This window comes from Fusarium flagelliforme, assembly GCF_020744385.1.
Source record: "Fusarium flagelliforme strain FIESC 12 MPI-CAGE-AA-0113 chromosome Unknown B0J16scaffold_8, whole genome shotgun sequence".
Lineage (NCBI taxonomy): Eukaryota > Fungi > Ascomycota > Sordariomycetes > Hypocreales > Nectriaceae > Fusarium > Fusarium flagelliforme.
Genome location: NW_025763510.1, coordinates 952,543 through 969,582, shown reverse-complemented (window position 1 = coordinate 969,582; position 17,040 = coordinate 952,543). Strand labels below are relative to the sequence as shown.

The window sequence follows — 17,040 nt, the reverse complement described above, 5'->3', positions numbered from 1 at the left end:
GGAACCCTGCGGTCGCCGCCGTCGCCCCGACCCTTTTTGTCCACCTCAACCTTGCCCGGTTTCCTTCCATCCATCCATCTTAACCTTTCCCTTTCCCGAGCCAGCTGCAACTATCAATCAAATCAACTACCAATAATTTCATGTACCGTATGATACTGCAACCCATCATCGGAATCATCCATCATGTCAGACAGATCTTGCGACAATTTCAAAGACAAAACACCACAAGACTATGCATTGCTATGCTCCGCTCGGGGCTTATTGATTCAAATCCGACTACACAATACAATGCAAATGACCGATTGGTTCTTTCCAGCGCGATGACAAGCAGCTACAGGCATCAGTAGCAATTCGAGATAACCCGGCCCCTGACCTCGTCTACTCTGGCTGGCATCGCCAACTGAGCCCACCCAGGCTTCCATTAGAAGCTCGTCCCGTCCACTGAGCGACCGATCCAGGTCGTCCTGGCAGCGAACAGGGCTAGAGCCTCGCCCCAGAGCGGAGAGTCTTAACCCGAGCTGGGTAGGTGGAGGACTCGAAGGCGCACCCCCAAGCCAGATTGCTACTCAGATTGCGTCCATTGCATGCGTCCATCCGCCTGCTTAAACTGCACCCACCAGAGCCACTGAGGTGATCTCCCGCCAAATTTGACCAAGCTCCAATACCCCAAGGACCGAGAACGACAAAAATTACCCAAGCTTCAACCAGTACGTACCTCGAGTTCCATAACTGCCCGGTTAATTCTGTCACCAAAAGACTCTTGCGGTGTCAAAGCATCAGCACAAGTCGCAGCAACGACGTTGCTTTACCTTGAATTTTGGGTTCATCGATGGCTCATTTCAGGGGAAGCATATGTTGTCTGCTTTCATGGATTATTAGCAAATCACACTTCACATAATCATGACTAGCCGCTGGTAGTTCCAGCCAAGACAAGTCCAGAGACGGCGCTACTCGTTGCCATCCAAGAGATGATCTTTCGCTTCGATACACATAAGGAGAAGCTAGTCCCAGAGGACTCTCTTCATCCAGGGCCATTGCCAAACCCGTCATGAGCTGTTTTTTGACCCACGACTTTTGTACCTTGTCGGCTCCACTTGTATAATTAAATACTCGCCGGGCTTTTCGGCTATGCAGTAAAGACTCCCCAGAAAGGAGTTTAGAGAGTCAAGGCCTTGCATATATAGCCTATGGCCAGGATTTGCTCAGTCTAGCCAGTGCTAGGTGACACCAATCTGCACTGCACAAAGAAGGTGCTTGAATGGGTCTTGCTTATATCGTTCGGGCTACAACAAGGACGGTTCTCGATCGCACCAAGCAACTGGAATGGGGGAAAAAACAAATATTCATCAGCCTTGGCCCAAATGGCCACTGCTTTTCCAAGAGATCCCCAGGTCTTCGAATTGACTTCCTTTACAAGGTTCTCCGGTATGCTCGACCCAGGATTTTGGGTTACCCGTGACGGTTTCGTTGTGAGACAACAGGAGCAGAGACATTCAAGCATTTCCATGTCTCAAAATTACGTCTCTCCGCGCAACTTTGGCTGCTGCAAGCGTGCTACTGTTCTACTTTCTAACCAATACTAGTTATTCTCTCCCTAATTTTTAGGCTATAGAATTCGAGATGTTTTCGTTCGAGAAGACTGTTGATCAAGAGACATGGGGCACAATTGGCTGGATCCGGAGTGCACTGTGGATTCAGACTTTAGAGCCCCGATGAACCCTGGTTTACAACAGGGCTCCCTCCTTCAACCACTGATGCAATATCCATCCCAGGCTTGCTAGGTTCTGTTTGTAGCAGAAATTGCTGGTCTCTCGTTTTTGTCGCCTGGATCACGTCCCGTCTGTCGATCATTCTTCAACACAAAGTGCCCATGTAGCGACTATTCTTCAATGTTGACGACTTTTGGCCTAGACCCAGGCCTGGCAAAAGCAGCTCATTGATGCAACAATTCCTCGATTATGTGCCACCAAAGCCACCGGTTCCTATATCCGTCGACAGCTCGTATGACTGTCACTGTATGGCTCAACCTAAACAAAGGTAACCATTCGGCGTTTGTCAGACGTTCACGGCCATCGAATGTGTAGCGTACGCTGATACGGACATTGGCAATGTGGATATGGACGTCGGTACCTGCAGTAAGGTGCAACATCAAAAGTGCCCCAAGTGCGTTATGCATATTTTGTACATACTGTCACCCCTCAAATGTGGGTGGTAGCTGAGTATCCGTAACAATGGCCGCACATATACCACCAGTCTGACTTCATAACTGATTATTTATGTCACCAGTTGATCTTCGGATACAGAGTCTTTTACTGACCCCATACACAACTTCCTACTTGTCTAGCCCTTATCCTCGTACTTCGAAATGATATACGTATAGCTTCCGACTACGTTAGCTCAAAACTCTTGCATCTTTTTAGTATAAAACCACAGGCTCCAGCGCAATTTAAATATCCCCAAGATATCCACTCTTTTGACAGGCCCCTGCATCTTAAAGTGAGGTTAACCCCCAGTCCCTGGTCTAGTCCGATCAAGAGAGTACAGTACGTACCGATTAAGAGAACGGCGCCCCTGATCAGTTTTGCTCAGGGGAGTCATCGACAGTTACTCTGCTCTTTAACTTTCCAAGGACTCTGCGGTCAATTCGTGTTGACATACTTTTATGGCATAATGCGGTAACCGGCTAATAGCCCCATGCTAGTTCTGTTTACCGACAGAGTCGTCAGACTATATCTGGCCGTTGGTAATCTCGGACTTCGAGCCTGTCCAGGGTTTCCCGGTAATATGAGGTGCTGCAAGCTATCGCGCCGAGATACACCAACGCAGACGATGTCGATAGCTGGAATCGTTATACTGGCTCCCGTTCATCCTTCCCGTGCTTTTCCTCGCCTGATGTTCAGCCACCATCGTAGTTGTCGTCCTATTCCAAGCTGACTTGTCGTTATTGCTTTGCATATACATACGCGTCCATGAGTCGGGTACAGTAATACAGCACAGTAGTATCTGGGACCAGCCGGCTTGGCACCCCTTACTACAGCTACGCACTTATCTGTAGAACATCTGGTTCCCAAGGTTAACCCAATGACTAGTTAGTTCCAGAGCTTCTGCGGTAGGTCCTCTACCTCCTAGTGCACGACTCATGACAAGCTTGTGTTTATTTTCCTGACCTTTGCTCAGCCACATATTGCGATCGCTGCCAAATAACGGCTTTCTTCTATACAATGGGACGCTCGAAGGTTGTTTACAACACTGATCTCCTGAACTATAACAGCTTCACTTGAAACAAAAAATATCCTCAAATAAAGCTTATGACTGCTCTTCCTTGTTCTCAGCTCCCCTATGCTGAGTTGGCGATGCTGTAGGCATGACTCAAGAACCATGAACCCTGCAACCTAGCTGAGGATGTGCTTTGACATAGAACCGCTGCAGAACCAACAATGATGATGTCGAATCGAAGTGAACTGTGGAGTGTTGAGTTAAGGAGGGACCTATCTGTAAGGATACAGAACAATAGATGCAGCTTGCTAGACAGGCCAGGGAGCTACTCCAGAGGAAGTGCCTGGCCAACCCCGTACTGCGCAGACTACCCTATAGCAAACCTGCCTTTCGTCGATGAACAATAAAAGTTGATGGCATCCTAAAAGGTCACTCCTTTAATCCCGCAACTATGGTTTGTATCTTTAATTTTTCTGGACTCTCTGCTCAATGGCAAGACCAGAAGCTCGTTGTGTTACTCTTGACAGATGCATCACGGAACTACAATCAACCAGTTGGTGGATATAGACACAGCCAACATGAAGGAATCTGGCCAAGAGGTTTATAAATTCAGGGTAGATTTGCTCCATAGCCAAAACAGACTTGTATCATAATGACAATAAACTACCCAATGACTATCAGTTGTATGCTTGGGTCAACCTCTTGGTCAAGATCTCAAGTTGAGATACAAAAGTAGTATTCCATCAAAACCCACAACCAAGTAATGTATAGAGACAATGAAGATGTATCACTTAACTAAAGATACTCTGAATTTGATGGCTCCAATTATCTCTCAATCAGCTTTGAGACAAACATCAAACTTCCGCGTTTATACTCGAAACACTCTCCAGTCACTCGGGGCAAAGGTTACTCGCATTTTAATCAGCAAATCCTTGGAAATAAGAGATCTGGATGGATGATACACAGTAACTAAGATACGAAGCCACTCATTCATTGGGCACGGCAGCTGTCTATAGCCGTCTTGGATATAGTGATGCACAGGTAATGCGTGAACTGTTCGCTCTTCGTCATTCATAACCATAAACACCCTCCTATGTACAGAGTAGCCCCTTCTAAAGCCCAACCAGTATTTTGTTTATTTCCAAGGAAGTGCTTTGATCCTGCCCGAATTATACCAGACTTCCTTAGTGAGTCTCTGCCCAACTCTTGAACCAATCCAGTGCTTCAGGGTTAGCGACGCTGGCATTGGTCTTAACATCCATGCCAGAAAGGATCTGCTTAACAGCAACTTCAATCCTATGTCGATTGTTAGTGTTCCGAGATCATTTATACCAATTCCAGCGAGACTTACTTCTTTCCGTTACTTGTCTTGGGTACACCCGCCCCGCACTCCTCGACCACACCAGGAACATGTCGAGGACTTAACTCCGCCTTGATCTTAGACTTGATTCGTAGACGGAGGTCATCGTTGAACTCCTTTCCGGGCACCATTACTACGAACAGGCATACAGTCTCATCTGAATCTGTCTCTCGACGACGTCCGACACAAACAGCATCTTCAACCTCAGAAGCAAAGAAACGTGTGAGGATGTTGTAGATCTCGGCTGATCCGAAGCGCACACCAGATGGTTTCAATACGCCATCTGATCGTCCGAGCATAACCAGACTACCAGTTGAGGAGTCGGGAATCTTGACGAAGTCACCGTGATGCCACACGGCACCCTTGACACCGCAGATGTTTTCGAAACGCTCGAAATATGCCGACTGGTACTTCGCCTCTCCATTAGGACCAAAGAATGTGAGTGGTTGACAGAGGAATGGCTTGACACAAACAAGATCACCAGGCTCATCAGCCTTGATTGGCTCTCCTGTGATTGAGTCGACAGCACGGATGGCCATACCGAGACCAGCACATTGGATCTCGCCAACGCGAACAGGAAGGAGAGGACAAGGGGCACCGAACAGAGAGATGATATCTGTGCCGCCAGTGATGGAACCGAGGTTGATGTGCTTGGGGAAAGCCTCGTAAACGAACTTGAATGTTGATGGAGGTAGAGGGGAGGCGGTCGAGTAGATAGCCTGTAGCCTGGAGAGATCGATTGAGCTGTCACGGACAGGGTAAACTTCATTGGCTTCCAAAGCAGTCAAGTAAGCGGCAGAAGTACCGAAGTGAGTGACCTCGAGGTCAGAAAGGAGGCGTGGAAGTGAGAGGTGGCCATGAGGTCGGAAAGGAGAACCGGAGTACACTACAACAGTGCTTCCTACAGCGAGAGCCGCAATACTCCAGTGCCACATCATCCATGAAGTAGTCGTATAGTAGAGCATTCGGGATGTCGAGTCAAGCGAACAGTGAAGAAGATGCTCCTTCTTGTGCTGAAGCAGCGTGCCCAGTGCTGTATGGACAATGGCCTTGGGAAGACCAGTAGTTCCACTTGAGTAAAGGACATAGAGGGGGTGAGCTGGGGGAAGTTGCTCAAACTCCAGGGCCCCATCTGGGGCAGATTCGAGCATCTTGGTGTAATCGACAGCTATCACACCATGTTTCTCAAGCTCTTCAAGACCAAGACCTCCAGAACTGATGTTGTTGATCACAACAACCCTTTCAAGCCCCTTATTCTTGAGCTCGGCCACAATCTCTGTTGTTTTTGATACACTTGACCACTCCTTGCCATTGTAAACTGTGCCATTATCGGCAAATAGCACCTTGGGTGCAATCTGGTTCAGACGGTCCAGCACAGCTGAGACACCATTATCAGGGCTGATACCAGTCCAGATAGCACCAATTGCTGCAGCACCGAGCATGGCAACAAGTGCCTCAACGTGGTTTGACACAAAACCCGCTACAACATCATTGGGCTTGAGGCCGGCTGCGCGCAAGGCATTGGAGCATCGGCGAACGGCCTCACGTAGCTCGGCCCACGAAGTAGTCACTGTGGAGTTGGGCAACTCGGTGACGGTTATTACAGCCGGAGCCGAAGGCTCGGGATGTGGAGAAGTTGCGGGAAAGAGTAGATTCTCGGCAAAGTTGAGGAGTGAGCCAGAGAAGAAGTCAGGCCGAGGATACATGGAAGCATTTTGAGGAAGGACCTGTGAGTGAGTTTAGTAGAGTTCCTCAACAATTCGACCCATTGACTGCAATTGTAGACACAGAGAGCATCTCACTTGAGAAGTCCTCTTACACCTGGATTCTCATACCTCATCAAAATGCTGTGACGCTGTGACACCAGTGAAATGCCAGACTTCCTCCCAAAATGAAGCAACATCGTCGATAGACCACTTGTAAAGCGCAGGGTAACCGTCAAGATTTAGACCATGCTTCTTGTTGACATGCTCGAGAAACTTCCACATATGAGTGGACTTGGGATCCGGATGTCTCCAAAGGACATTGTCCTCAGAGAGAGGTGCTGCCGCAGAAGGCTCAAGTTTATCGATCGACATGACGGGCATTGAGACGTAAAAGAAGGGAGATTAAGAGACCCAACGAACCCCTCAGTAAAGATTATGTTGAGGGGCAATTTAGCGACGGGTTGGAGAAGATATGATAACACGACAGAAGAGTAGACGATTATAACAATGGAACAAGACAATTGAAGAAGACTCTGATATTTGAGAAGTTTTAATGTCTTCTAAGTGTAGCGGACTTTGTATTCCGTCCTCTAAGAGCTCGGAACGGAATGATTCTCTCACTGCCGTGTCTATCGCGAACCGCTGAAAGCCGTCCCCTCCCGATCTCGGTTCCCCGCCATCGAAACGGTCCCCAACGTGGCTGTGGTGGGGGAGGCTGGTGTTGTGTGGCTTCACTAAACCGAGGGGATCTACGGATACTCTCTACCGAATCAAGATGCTATCAAACAGCAATTAATTGTTGTTGATACGTCAAATTGCATTATGGGTAGTCTAAGATCATCTAAATCTTACATGCTGTGGTTGACCATTATCACAGACTGAGACATGGGCGATGATCTGATCTCTTGTCAGGAGAAGCATATACGGATATATCACAGTAGACGACAGGCTTCAATCAATTGGTATGGAGAGAGTACCGAGTACGCATAATAACGTGATTGTCCAAGCTCAGCTGGAAAGCTGAAGAAATCACGTTATTTAGCATTTTTGGCGAGATTAGATATCCGCTAGCTACTCGTCTCGGAGAGTCCATGCTTTATGTATGTATGTATGTACTACCGTAGGCTCGGCATGGCAGATTCTCCTAAACTTCCGACCATCACTCGGGTGCCGAGGTTCTTTCTCAGGTATGTCATAGTCTACTAGTCTAGTAAACAGTAACACATCAAGTCGCGGATGGTATCTGCGCAGGAACTGAGACAAGATGGTACCACAGGAGCTTAGCACTGGAACTCAGAGAGGGCGATCAAGACTTGAGAGAAAGCGCAATCATATGCTGCTCTTTCTACTCTAATATCATGAAAGATGCTCTTGGAGTTTGTCTTGGGAGATCACCTTAGAAAGCAAAGACTAATGTCACTCTCATGTGATCATCGCGGACCGTGTGCATTAGTTAGTTGGGCTGAAGGGGAGCTGGCGGTGAAGGTTATTTGACAGCGGACGATCCTGTTCTTCTTTGATGCAGTACAGAGCTGTATTTGGGTAGCGCCTTGGTCTATCTGGTCATAGATGTCGGTGTACAAGCGCCAGGACTTTATGCAGTTGCCCTTTTGCGCATTGGGACTCGCCTCGCACATGTACGGAACAGAATGCCCAGCATTTGAGTGCAATTGTGAAAAAAAAAAACTGTATTCTAAAATGAGTCAGATTTACATAGTAACAAGCCTATGACATATAAAGAATTGATATATGTGATGGAGTTCTGGGTTGCATATGAACGTCTATATCCGGACTCTTATTGGACCCCGATGAACTTGTTAATTACCGATACAGCTTCACTAGCAGCATTACTGCAGGCGTGCGCTATTAGCTCGTTCCATGTAAACGAACCAGGCAGTTAGCCTCAATTGCCCAACCAGGTGCCATGAAAATACTGTCCAAGAATGAAACGATCAATGGCAAGGATGACTATTTTGAGACCTTGGGTTTTAGTCCATGCGAAAACAATTAGGAATTCAGTAAATAAATTGAATGTCATCATCGTTATCGGCTTCGACGGAAAGTTTGGAGCTTGGGGACGGCAATGCCCCTGGATGATGACATCTCACTTTCTTTTGTTCATCATGACCAGCGCTATGGAAGAGCACAAGATCTGATGGTGTGGTGAGCCTCGGCCCCTGGACAGCTGCCATTCGTTACAGAGGGTAGACAAGAGAGATGTTGGTGCGAAGCGAGCCTGAGAAGGAAAATGTGGCGCTTCCTTTTAGAGGCTCCCGAGTGTTCCCATTCGCAGACCGGAGAGCTCGGAGTCTAGGGGTTCATTATTTTGCAAACATCCATCCTTTACTGCTACCTTGTCATTGATTAAGGAGGGAGCCAAAGATATGTTCTGATGATTACGAAGACAATTTTGTGATTCCAAGGCTGGTCAGCTAGTTCTTCGTCCGTAAAATAAATTAGGAACGGGACGGGGCATAAACTATCGACGATACGCGCCTCGCCTCGGGGTTCTCGAGCCTCCCTAGACCTTGGAAGAAAAAAAAGGCAGTGCTGAAAGTCCAATACAGCGAGTCCCTTGTCGCCTCAACCAGTTGTCGCGTGCAGCTACAAGGGAGCGAAAGGCGAGACGAAAAAAACTCACTGCAGGACCCCGCTGGTTGACCCCTTGAATCCATTCATCCAGTTCTTATCTCATGCTTGTGTCCGGTCCTCCCCGGCTGTTGCTGTTCTATGCTGTTGTACTTGTTTCTCGTACATCGTACATCGCATTTGGTGGTACAGTCAGCCGTGCAGGTACACGTAAAATGTAACTTTAAACCCGTTTTTACCTGGATTGAATGGAAGCGTGTTTAGCAGTAGCTTTGTACTGTATCCCAGTCGTCACGGTGCATCTGAAAGCCAATGTCAGGTACCTAATACTAGTACTAGTACCATTCTATCCCCGCTGTTTCCCGTGGAGCGGAAAACCTGGACTTTGATTGTTTTTTAATGCACCGAGATCCTCCCACTTTGTGCCGCAGACTCCGCTGTTGTGTCGAATAATTAATCAACTACCCAGACTGACTGCCATCTGTTCCTGGTCATCTTTCTTCACTTCCATCACCACTTTGTTGCTGCTCGTTGGGGTTATCGTCGTCGTCTCTACGCTTCGTTGTCCTCCTGCAGATAGGCCTCGGCCGAGTGACCGGACTAATAACCAACTCCCAGCCATTCCGGTTGTCACATCTATCAATTACCAGCACTTCAAGCTTGATTCGATTACTCGATCGTCCATCTTTGATTGTTGATCTCGATCAATACTATCTTGCATTGTTTTAATACTTGGTTATCGAACTAAGTAAATAACGACCACGGACACTCACTCAATTCTACCTACGTACTTGACTCGTTCCGCAAAAACACCCTTGCGTTGCGGCCTGATCGATTGGATTGAATTAGAGCTTGGATCGATCTACGGACTTTCCAACGATCAACAAACTGTTTCGGGCCTTGGAATCCGAAGCAAGCAAGCAGCATAGCACAAACTGTTTCTCTGTTGAACAATAACTGCCCCTGGGTAAGTCAGTGATTCTCTCAGTCTCCCCCTCTTTAAAAAGCACCCGAGATCGTCTCTGTGTCTCGCTTGGAACCCAATTCCGCTATTCCCCTGGTATTCTGGAGCCGATCATCTGGTGTTTTAAGCTGTTCCTGGCTGGACCACGGATGGATCCGCTAAGAGGCCCACAAGCAATTTGCAGTCGGCGGATCTTTACTTTCCCAGTTTGATTCGACGCCACCTCCTGCGCCCCCCTGTGCCTCCTGGACCACGCACCACCTAACCTAACTCACCTACACCTCGACGGGAGTTTAAACCTCTTTATCAAAAAGAATCTCCTTCATCAACATTTGTTGTACCGTGCATAGTTCCAGCTCAACTCAACTTTCTTTACTGCTATTGTTTGTGTTGCTGCTTGTTCTGCCACGCGTTGCATAGTTGGCTTTATTCTTTGCACTGCCCAACATTTTCACAATCCAATTGGAAGCATTTGACTTTTCATAAACTCCTATTCCGAGAATATGCATTGCGGCCAATTCTGTTGATCGAATTGTTCAAAACTCAAAACCCTGCTGACACTCGCTTCTTGTGGCCAGACTTTCAAGTTCTTGTGCTTCAGCAACCCACTCGATCCCGAACTCTCCTTCGGCATCTTCGCGACCTAGCCTCCCTTTCGCTCGCGCACCACCAAACGACACACCTTTGCCAGGAGAGATGCCCCGTCGGCTGAATCCATTTTCATCTTCGCCCTCCATGTCTCAACCCGTCAAGTCGGGCGAGAGGCGCCCCTCTACCTCAAAAGGCAACCGTATCACCAACTTTTTCTCCAGTAGCCCCAAGTCTACTGGTGCTCAACAAGCTCTCGCCGTCGTTCAACAGAACCAGGCCACCGCTACTGGATTCTCGCCTTCTCCCGGTCTGCCAACCATCTCGCTTTCCACTGCGAGCCCTGGTGACCCCAACAGCATCGACACATCGACAACTACCATCTTCCAACCCCAGACCGCCGAGGAGATCGACCGCCAAAAACGAGCAGACGCCCAGTTCGGCCCTCTTCTTCACTCAAGTCACCGCTACACAAGCCAGTCTCATGGAGAACCCCTTGAGCCTCCTGTCGAAGATGAACCTCCCTACTACTTCATTCTCACCACCTACATCAGCTACCTGATTCTGATTGTCATTGGTCACATTCGAGACTTCTTTGGCAAGCGTTTCGGAAACCCCAAGCACTATCGTGCTCTCAAGGCCAGCAATGGCTACGCAGCGCTCAACAGTGATTTCGACAACTTCTACGTCCGACGTCTCAAGATGCGTCTGGATGACTGCTTCGCTCGCCCTACCACCGGGGTCCCTGGACGATTTATCACTCTGATGGACCGCAAGTCTGATGACTTCAACCGTACCTATGAATACACTGGCACCTACACTGAGACCCTCAACATGAGTTCCTACAACTACCTTGGTTTTGCTCAGTCTGACGGTCCCTGTGCCGACGCCGTGGAGGAGTGTGTCAAGCGATATGGCATCAGCTTCTGCAGCCCTCGCGGTGCTGCTGGTACTTCCGATCTTGCTCTTGAGGTTGAGCGTGAGGTTGCCGAGTTCGTCGGAAAGCCTGCCTCGATGGTCTTCTCTATGGGTTACGTCACAAACTCAAGCTCTTTCCCTGCCATCGTCTCCAAGGGTTGTCTTATCATCTCTGATGAGCTCAACCACGCTTCTATTCGTGTTGGTGCTCGTCTTTCCGGCGCTGTTATCCAGTCTTTCAAGCACAACGATATGGCCGACCTCGAGCGTGTTGTTCGTGAGGCTATCTCACAAGGTCAACCCCGCACCCACCGCCCCTGGAAGAAGATTCTTGTCGTCGTTGAAGGTCTCTACTCCATGGAGGGAACCATGTGTGATCTTCCCGGAATTCTCGAGCTGAAGCACAAGTACAAGTTCTATCTCTTTGTCGATGAGGCCCACTCTGTCGGTGCTCTTGGTCCCCGCGGTCGTGGTGTCTGTGACTACTTTGGCATCGATCCTGCAGAGGTTGATATTCTCATGGGAACTCTGACAAAATCCTTTGGCGCCAACGGTGGTTACGTCGCAGCTGACAAGCACATCATTGACAAGCTCAAGAGCACCAACGCTGCTACCCAGTACGGCGAGACACCCGCTCCTTGCGTCCTCATGCAAATTTTGGCTTCTCTGAAACTTATCACTGGTGAGCTGTGCCCTGGTCAAGGTGAGGAGCGTCTGCAGCGTATTGCCTTCAACTCCCGATATCTGCGCCTCGGACTTAAGCGTCTTGGTCTCATCGTCTACGGCCACGATGACTCTCCCATCATTCCTGTCATGCTCTACCATCCCGCCAAGCTTCCCGCCTTCAGCCATGAGATGCTTCGACGAAAGATCTCCGTTGTCGTTGTCGGTTACCCTGCTACCCCCCTCATCAGCTCTCGAGCTCGTTTCTGTGTTTCTGCTGCCCACAACAAGGAGGATCTGGATCGTCTGTTGCAGGCATGCGATGAGGTTGGCGACATTCTTCAGATCAAGTTTTCTACTGGTGTAGCTGGTGGACTGGACCCTCTGCCGGAAGGTGTTTCACCCGAGCACGAGGCCGAATGGAGGAAAGACAACCGAATTCCCCTCAAGGCCCCTCGCTGGCGCCTGGAGGACGTTGTTCGACACGGCGTTCAGGATTCCAAGGCCCCTCTCCGCTAATATGTTGGCCCTAATCAAATCTTTGTTTCTGGTGTTTGACACATGCTTTTTAATCCACCTATGTGCTCAGGAGTTTCCTGAGTGGCGTTTATGCAATTACTAGATCCGTCCTGTAAAGGAAGACGACGTTGCACGACGTTTAATGTCCTTGATTCTCTTCGGTGGCTAGCCATATGGCTGCCGCATTTACACACACTCTTATATAAGAGTTTTTGAAACGGGTTGACGGAGTTGAAGGCGTGCTGAGGTATGGGCCATCTTTGTAATGGGTATCACGAGGAAGACTCAGCAACCACCTTGCAGGTTAAGATTGCAGAGTATGGCATATAGAATAATTATTAGACGACGTATATAAAATGGAAGTAGTATAGCTCTACTTCGACTAATCAAACAAAATTATGATCAGATATATTCGCTTGTGCATTATCCTTGACATCAACGGTCATTACAACTAGTTTTGTAGCTGTGGGTTCCCGATCTCTTGGCTATAATCTTACATACCGTAACAGCCCGCTGTTTGTTCGAGAGACAAGTACAAGGTGATGATTCCGAGTCCATATCCATGGCTGTTTATGCGGGAATGTTCGGTGCTCGGCCTCAAACAAACAATGTTTCCTCAGAATGCCTGTCATCGTCCTGTCTTTCGATTGAACCATAAACGATTACATCCAGGTCTCCATAGACTTCCCTGCATACCTCATTTCCATGGTGTTTAAGTCTATTGATGTTTGAAGAAGAGACAAACTGAGGTTAATTGAGTGAACTAGGAGTTCGATACATTTCAGCAAGCGGCTTCCCAGGGATTAGGATGTTTTAAACCCGTTGGCTGAGACTTTTCTAAACGCGCGTTGCCAGCCAACATTGACTCACGTTTATGGACGTAATGAACTTGCCCGTTTGTTTATTGAAGAAACAACAACCATCCAATGGCCGGTTGAGAGATGCATCGGAGGGTTGAATAGTGGAATGGTTGGGCGGGCTACAGCAGCGGCACCTATAATAATAGTGCGCGAGGGCCTGGCCGGGGCGCGGCAGGGGGATGCTGTCAGTGGAGCGGGACGGGAGCCAAGGCGAGTTCTCAGTGGAGGATCAGTTATTCAAAGTCCCTCCCAGGCCGCCCAGCAAGGCCCAGCATGGCCCACTATGAAAACGGCCAAGAGTTGAGCTAGGTACGGAGTACTTCCAGAAAAAGGACTGAAGCCTTGTCATCTCATGTACTCGGTACCTAAAAACAGAGGTGCTGTTTTCCGCAGGTCGTTGGTACTGTGAGTGGAGGCTATCCCAACTTGGGTAGCACCTCCTCTTTCCACACCCAAGCGCTTCCACGAGCAAGACCAAAGCAAGACAGGCTTGACCAAGACCAAGACACAACACAACCCCGTCATCATCACCACCACAGCCGCTCTCTTCTCCTCTGGCTACCTCCCACCAGACTTTTCCTTTTGTTCGCATCGAAAGCCTCGAATCTGGGTCTACTTATTCTCTTGTGATCCTCGTTTTTCCTACTTCTACGTTGCCTTGCTTCAGCCATCATCGAAAAGTTGCCCGTCAAAGCATAAGAGACGAAATAGTTCAGTCACTTTTTGCGATTTTCGGCCGGCTCTTGGGTTAATTATTTCTGGACCCCTAAGCCAATTCTTCTGCTTGCTACCCAGTAGCTCAGCTATTCGATTCATTCTCTCGCATCCTACAGATTGCGCCCATTTTCTCGACTCCTCTTAATGACCTTCCGATCACGACTTGAATGAGAGTACGAAGCATTCGACCGACCGACCGGCAAATTCCAAATCTCGTTCCTCATCCTCTTCAGCCGACTGTGCCCGATCCAGCGCATTCGTCTGCTCTTTGCGGCATCACCACCACCATCGTCGCCCGAATTAGCTTTTCGTCTTACCTCCCTCCTCAGCTGTTGGCGCCAACTCCCTCATAACCGTCAGGATGATGAGCTTTGATGGTGGCACAGCCTACGCCGAGTCCGATGCCGACGACGAATACGAGCGAAGCATGGGCTCTCCCATCACCAACTCTGAGCATTCTCCCATAGACTCTGAGCTCTCTACGTCCGCGGAGCATACTCCTACTACCTACGGGCACCGCAGCAGCGCCGACCGTCTCCCAGAAACCATCATCTCTGAATGGACAGTCGAGGAATGTGCTGATTTTATTGGCACCATCGGTCTCCAACAGTATGCCGATCGTTTTATAGGTACGTCTCTGGTCTGGGCATGGCAACCTCCCCCTCTTCTTATAACATGCCGGCAACTTTGAGAGAGTGATAACTGACATTTGAACCGTTGCAGAAAACGAGATTGTCGGCGAGGCTCTTGTTGCGCTACAGCATGATGATCTTAAAAGCATGGGTATCGCCAGTGTGGGACATCGTCTTACAATCCTCAAAAGCGTCTATGATGTCAAAAAGGCTCAAGATGTGCCCATTGAGAGCGACCATTACTTGCCCCTATGTACGTTGTTTCCGGTTTCCCCTCCCTGGTGGACTGGCGTGATTCTAATCCGTAACCCCTGCAGCTGCCGACGCTGAAGCGCAATATGCTACCGCAACTATCAAGGACATCAAACATTTGGTCGAACAGTTTCGCCTCCGCGACGAACGCATGAGTCTACTCGAACAGGATCTGCGACGAATGACGGACGACTTCAGACGATTGCGAGAAGATATGTTGCCAGCCTTGCGCCTTGTCAAGGATGCGCAGCAACCATTGCCCAACCTGTCTGGAAACCAGCAAGCGTATGGGTACGAAACTACCATATCGCCCCCCGCACCAACACCACCTCCAGGCTCGGGTCAATCTATAGGCTCAGTCAAGCGACAATACTCAACTCGCAAGATCTTAATTGGAGCAACACCTAAGAATGCATCGCCCACGCAATCCACGCACGAGAGGTCAATAGCCGAGACTGCACTAGACCCTAGCAGCGCAGCAGAACGGGCCGTCCTATCGTCTTCTCATCTTGCAGCGATGAACGGAGGGGGCCAAGGCGCGTCGTCTCCTTCGTATCCCTCACCCAACATTCCCTCTCCAACGTCCCCCCAGACCCACATGCCCGCTACCACCCTCGCCTCTCGATCCTACCGCAGCGAAGCACCGACGCCCTCCACACGAACCACCTTCAACGACGACGGTCACGCCAATGCAGCTTATACTTCCCGCGAAAAGGCACCGCAAGGGCCACCCCGCAGACGAGAAACCCCTGTACCTGATACACCCAGCCAGAGCAATGCTTCAGTCGAAATCTTCAAATCGTTCCGCGTTAGTATGGAGGACCCTTGCTACAAGGTTCTACCTGCTGCACTCAAAAAGTATCAGATCAACGCCCCTTGGGACCAGTATGCTCTCTACATTGTGTACGGAGACCAGGAGCGCTGCTTGGGTCTAGAGGAAAAGCCATTGATTCTGTTTAAGCAACTGGACAAAGAAGGCAAGAAACCTATGTTTATGCTTCGAAAAACGACGACAGCACCATTAGACGGGGAGCCAGGAAGCGCGGGGCTAGGCAGTACCTCAAGAGGAGCGCCAACAGGCTACGATCCTCCAGGAGGCATCATCTAAGCTATTCTTGGAGTCGCGGGCTTTGGTGGATCAGTCTTGCAGTCCAAGCAACCGGCTTTGAACGGCGCCTACCGAAACCCGATTACTATCAAGTGGCGAGCACGAGATGCATGCTGTACGTCAGACTTGCAGGGTCGGCACAATCCACCGCTACATGGCCTCATTACGCCGGGGCAAGACCCAGATGCGTTTCTTGGAAGTCGTGCAAGTGGGAGCAGGCAAGATTTGGCAGGCAAGTCGGGTTGCCTGCATGACGTTTGGTGATGTTTGTTTCAGTGGGTCAGCGTTTCTGAGCTGAGGTGGTGAACCTGAAACACCAACCATGAGCTATTACGGGGCAGAACGCTAAATGCTGCACTGGCCTACTGCGTATGTCTCGAGCTGAACCATATCATTGGTATGATTCGGTCACTAAAGAGGAGGCTTGTTTGAAGACAAGGGTTTTTAGAGAGTTGCCAGGTTGGGCAACTGAAGCTCCCTCGAGTCGTGGAGCTTGGAGCGATTCGGCCTTCGGGCAATTTCACTCAGCTATTTGCTTTTGTCAAAAGGACGTTCACCGAGGTAGAGGAGAGCAGCGATCAAGCCACGGCTTTCATGTGCAGCATTTTTCATCTTTCATCATGGGAACATTGCGGGTTATGGCGTTTGAAAAGTCGACCAGGTGTTATTCTGCAACAAACGGCGGGAATGTCCATTGTCGTTCTATTTTTGGGCTTGCATCTTAATTTCAGCGCAGCAAAGCACAGTACAGTACAGAACATGGAGGAAAGGTTGATAATTAAGGAGCGGGTTGGATCGGATCAGGTGTATGTATTAAGGATAGGATGGCCGGGATTTGTACAAGTCGGATCTTGTGGACTTTGCCTTATGGGAGATATGCTGGCAGCTGTTGAGAATTGGACATGATATTGGCGCTTGTGAAAAATACTCATGTGTAGTACTACGTAG

General features: G+C 49.2%; 3 protein-coding genes across 3 annotated transcripts; 2 read left to right on the top strand and 1 right to left on the bottom strand.

Moving 5' to 3' along the window:
- Nucleotides 1-4,034: 4,034 nt before the first annotated feature.
- B0J16DRAFT_293577 (uncharacterized protein) lies at nt 4,035-6,889 on the bottom strand. The gene is made up of 3 exons (XM_046124370.1): nt 6,412-6,889; nt 4,568-6,303; nt 4,035-4,512 (listed from the first exon to the last, which is right to left on the bottom strand). The coding sequence occupies exons 1-3, from the start codon at nt 6,661-6,663 to the stop codon at nt 4,401-4,403; spliced, it is 2,100 nt and encodes a 699-aa protein (XP_045977789.1). The 5' UTR covers nt 6,664-6,889; the 3' UTR covers nt 4,035-4,400.
- Nucleotides 6,890-10,153: 3,264 nt separating this feature from the next.
- On the top strand, nt 10,154-12,962 carry B0J16DRAFT_350139 (pyridoxal phosphate-dependent transferase). Its single transcript, XM_046129011.1, has one exon. The coding sequence runs from the start codon at nt 10,532-10,534 to the stop codon at nt 12,521-12,523; it is 1,992 nt and encodes a 663-aa protein (XP_045977788.1). The 5' UTR covers nt 10,154-10,531; the 3' UTR covers nt 12,524-12,962.
- A 1,275-nt stretch (nt 12,963-14,237) lies between these two features.
- Nucleotides 14,238-16,278, top strand: B0J16DRAFT_190852 (uncharacterized protein). Its single transcript, XM_046122791.1, has 3 exons — nt 14,238-14,729; nt 14,824-14,985; nt 15,050-16,278. The coding sequence occupies exons 1-3, from the start codon at nt 14,462-14,464 to the stop codon at nt 16,090-16,092; spliced, it is 1,473 nt and encodes a 490-aa protein (XP_045977787.1). The 5' UTR covers nt 14,238-14,461; the 3' UTR covers nt 16,093-16,278.
- The last annotated feature ends 762 nt before the right edge of the window (nt 16,279-17,040 follow it).

Bases quoted from the DNA above. Each gene is read 5' to 3' on its own strand.
- B0J16DRAFT_350139 (XM_046129011.1), top strand. From the start codon at position 10,532: ATGCCCCGTCGGCTGAATCCATTTTCATCTTCGCCCTCCATGTCTCAA.
- B0J16DRAFT_190852 (XM_046122791.1), top strand. From the start codon at position 14,462: ATGATGAGCTTTGATGGTGGCACAGCCTACGCCGAGTCCGATGCCGAC. The intron at 14,730-14,823 runs GTACGTCTCTGG...GAACCGTTGCAG, and splicing joins GTATGCCGATCGTTTTATAG to AAAACGAGATTGTCGGCGAG. The intron at 14,986-15,049 runs GTACGTTGTTTC...TAACCCCTGCAG, and splicing joins CGACCATTACTTGCCCCTAT to CTGCCGACGCTGAAGCGCAA.
- B0J16DRAFT_293577 (XM_046124370.1), bottom strand. From the start codon at position 6,663: ATGCCCGTCATGTCGATCGATAAACTTGAGCCTTCTGCGGCAGCACCT. The intron at 6,304-6,411 runs GTATGAGAATCC...ACTCACTCACAG, and splicing joins CGTCACAGCATTTTGATGAG to GTCCTTCCTCAAAATGCTTC. The intron at 4,513-4,567 runs GTAAGTCTCGCT...CAATCGACATAG, and splicing joins AAGACAAGTAACGGAAAGAA to GATTGAAGTTGCTGTTAAGC.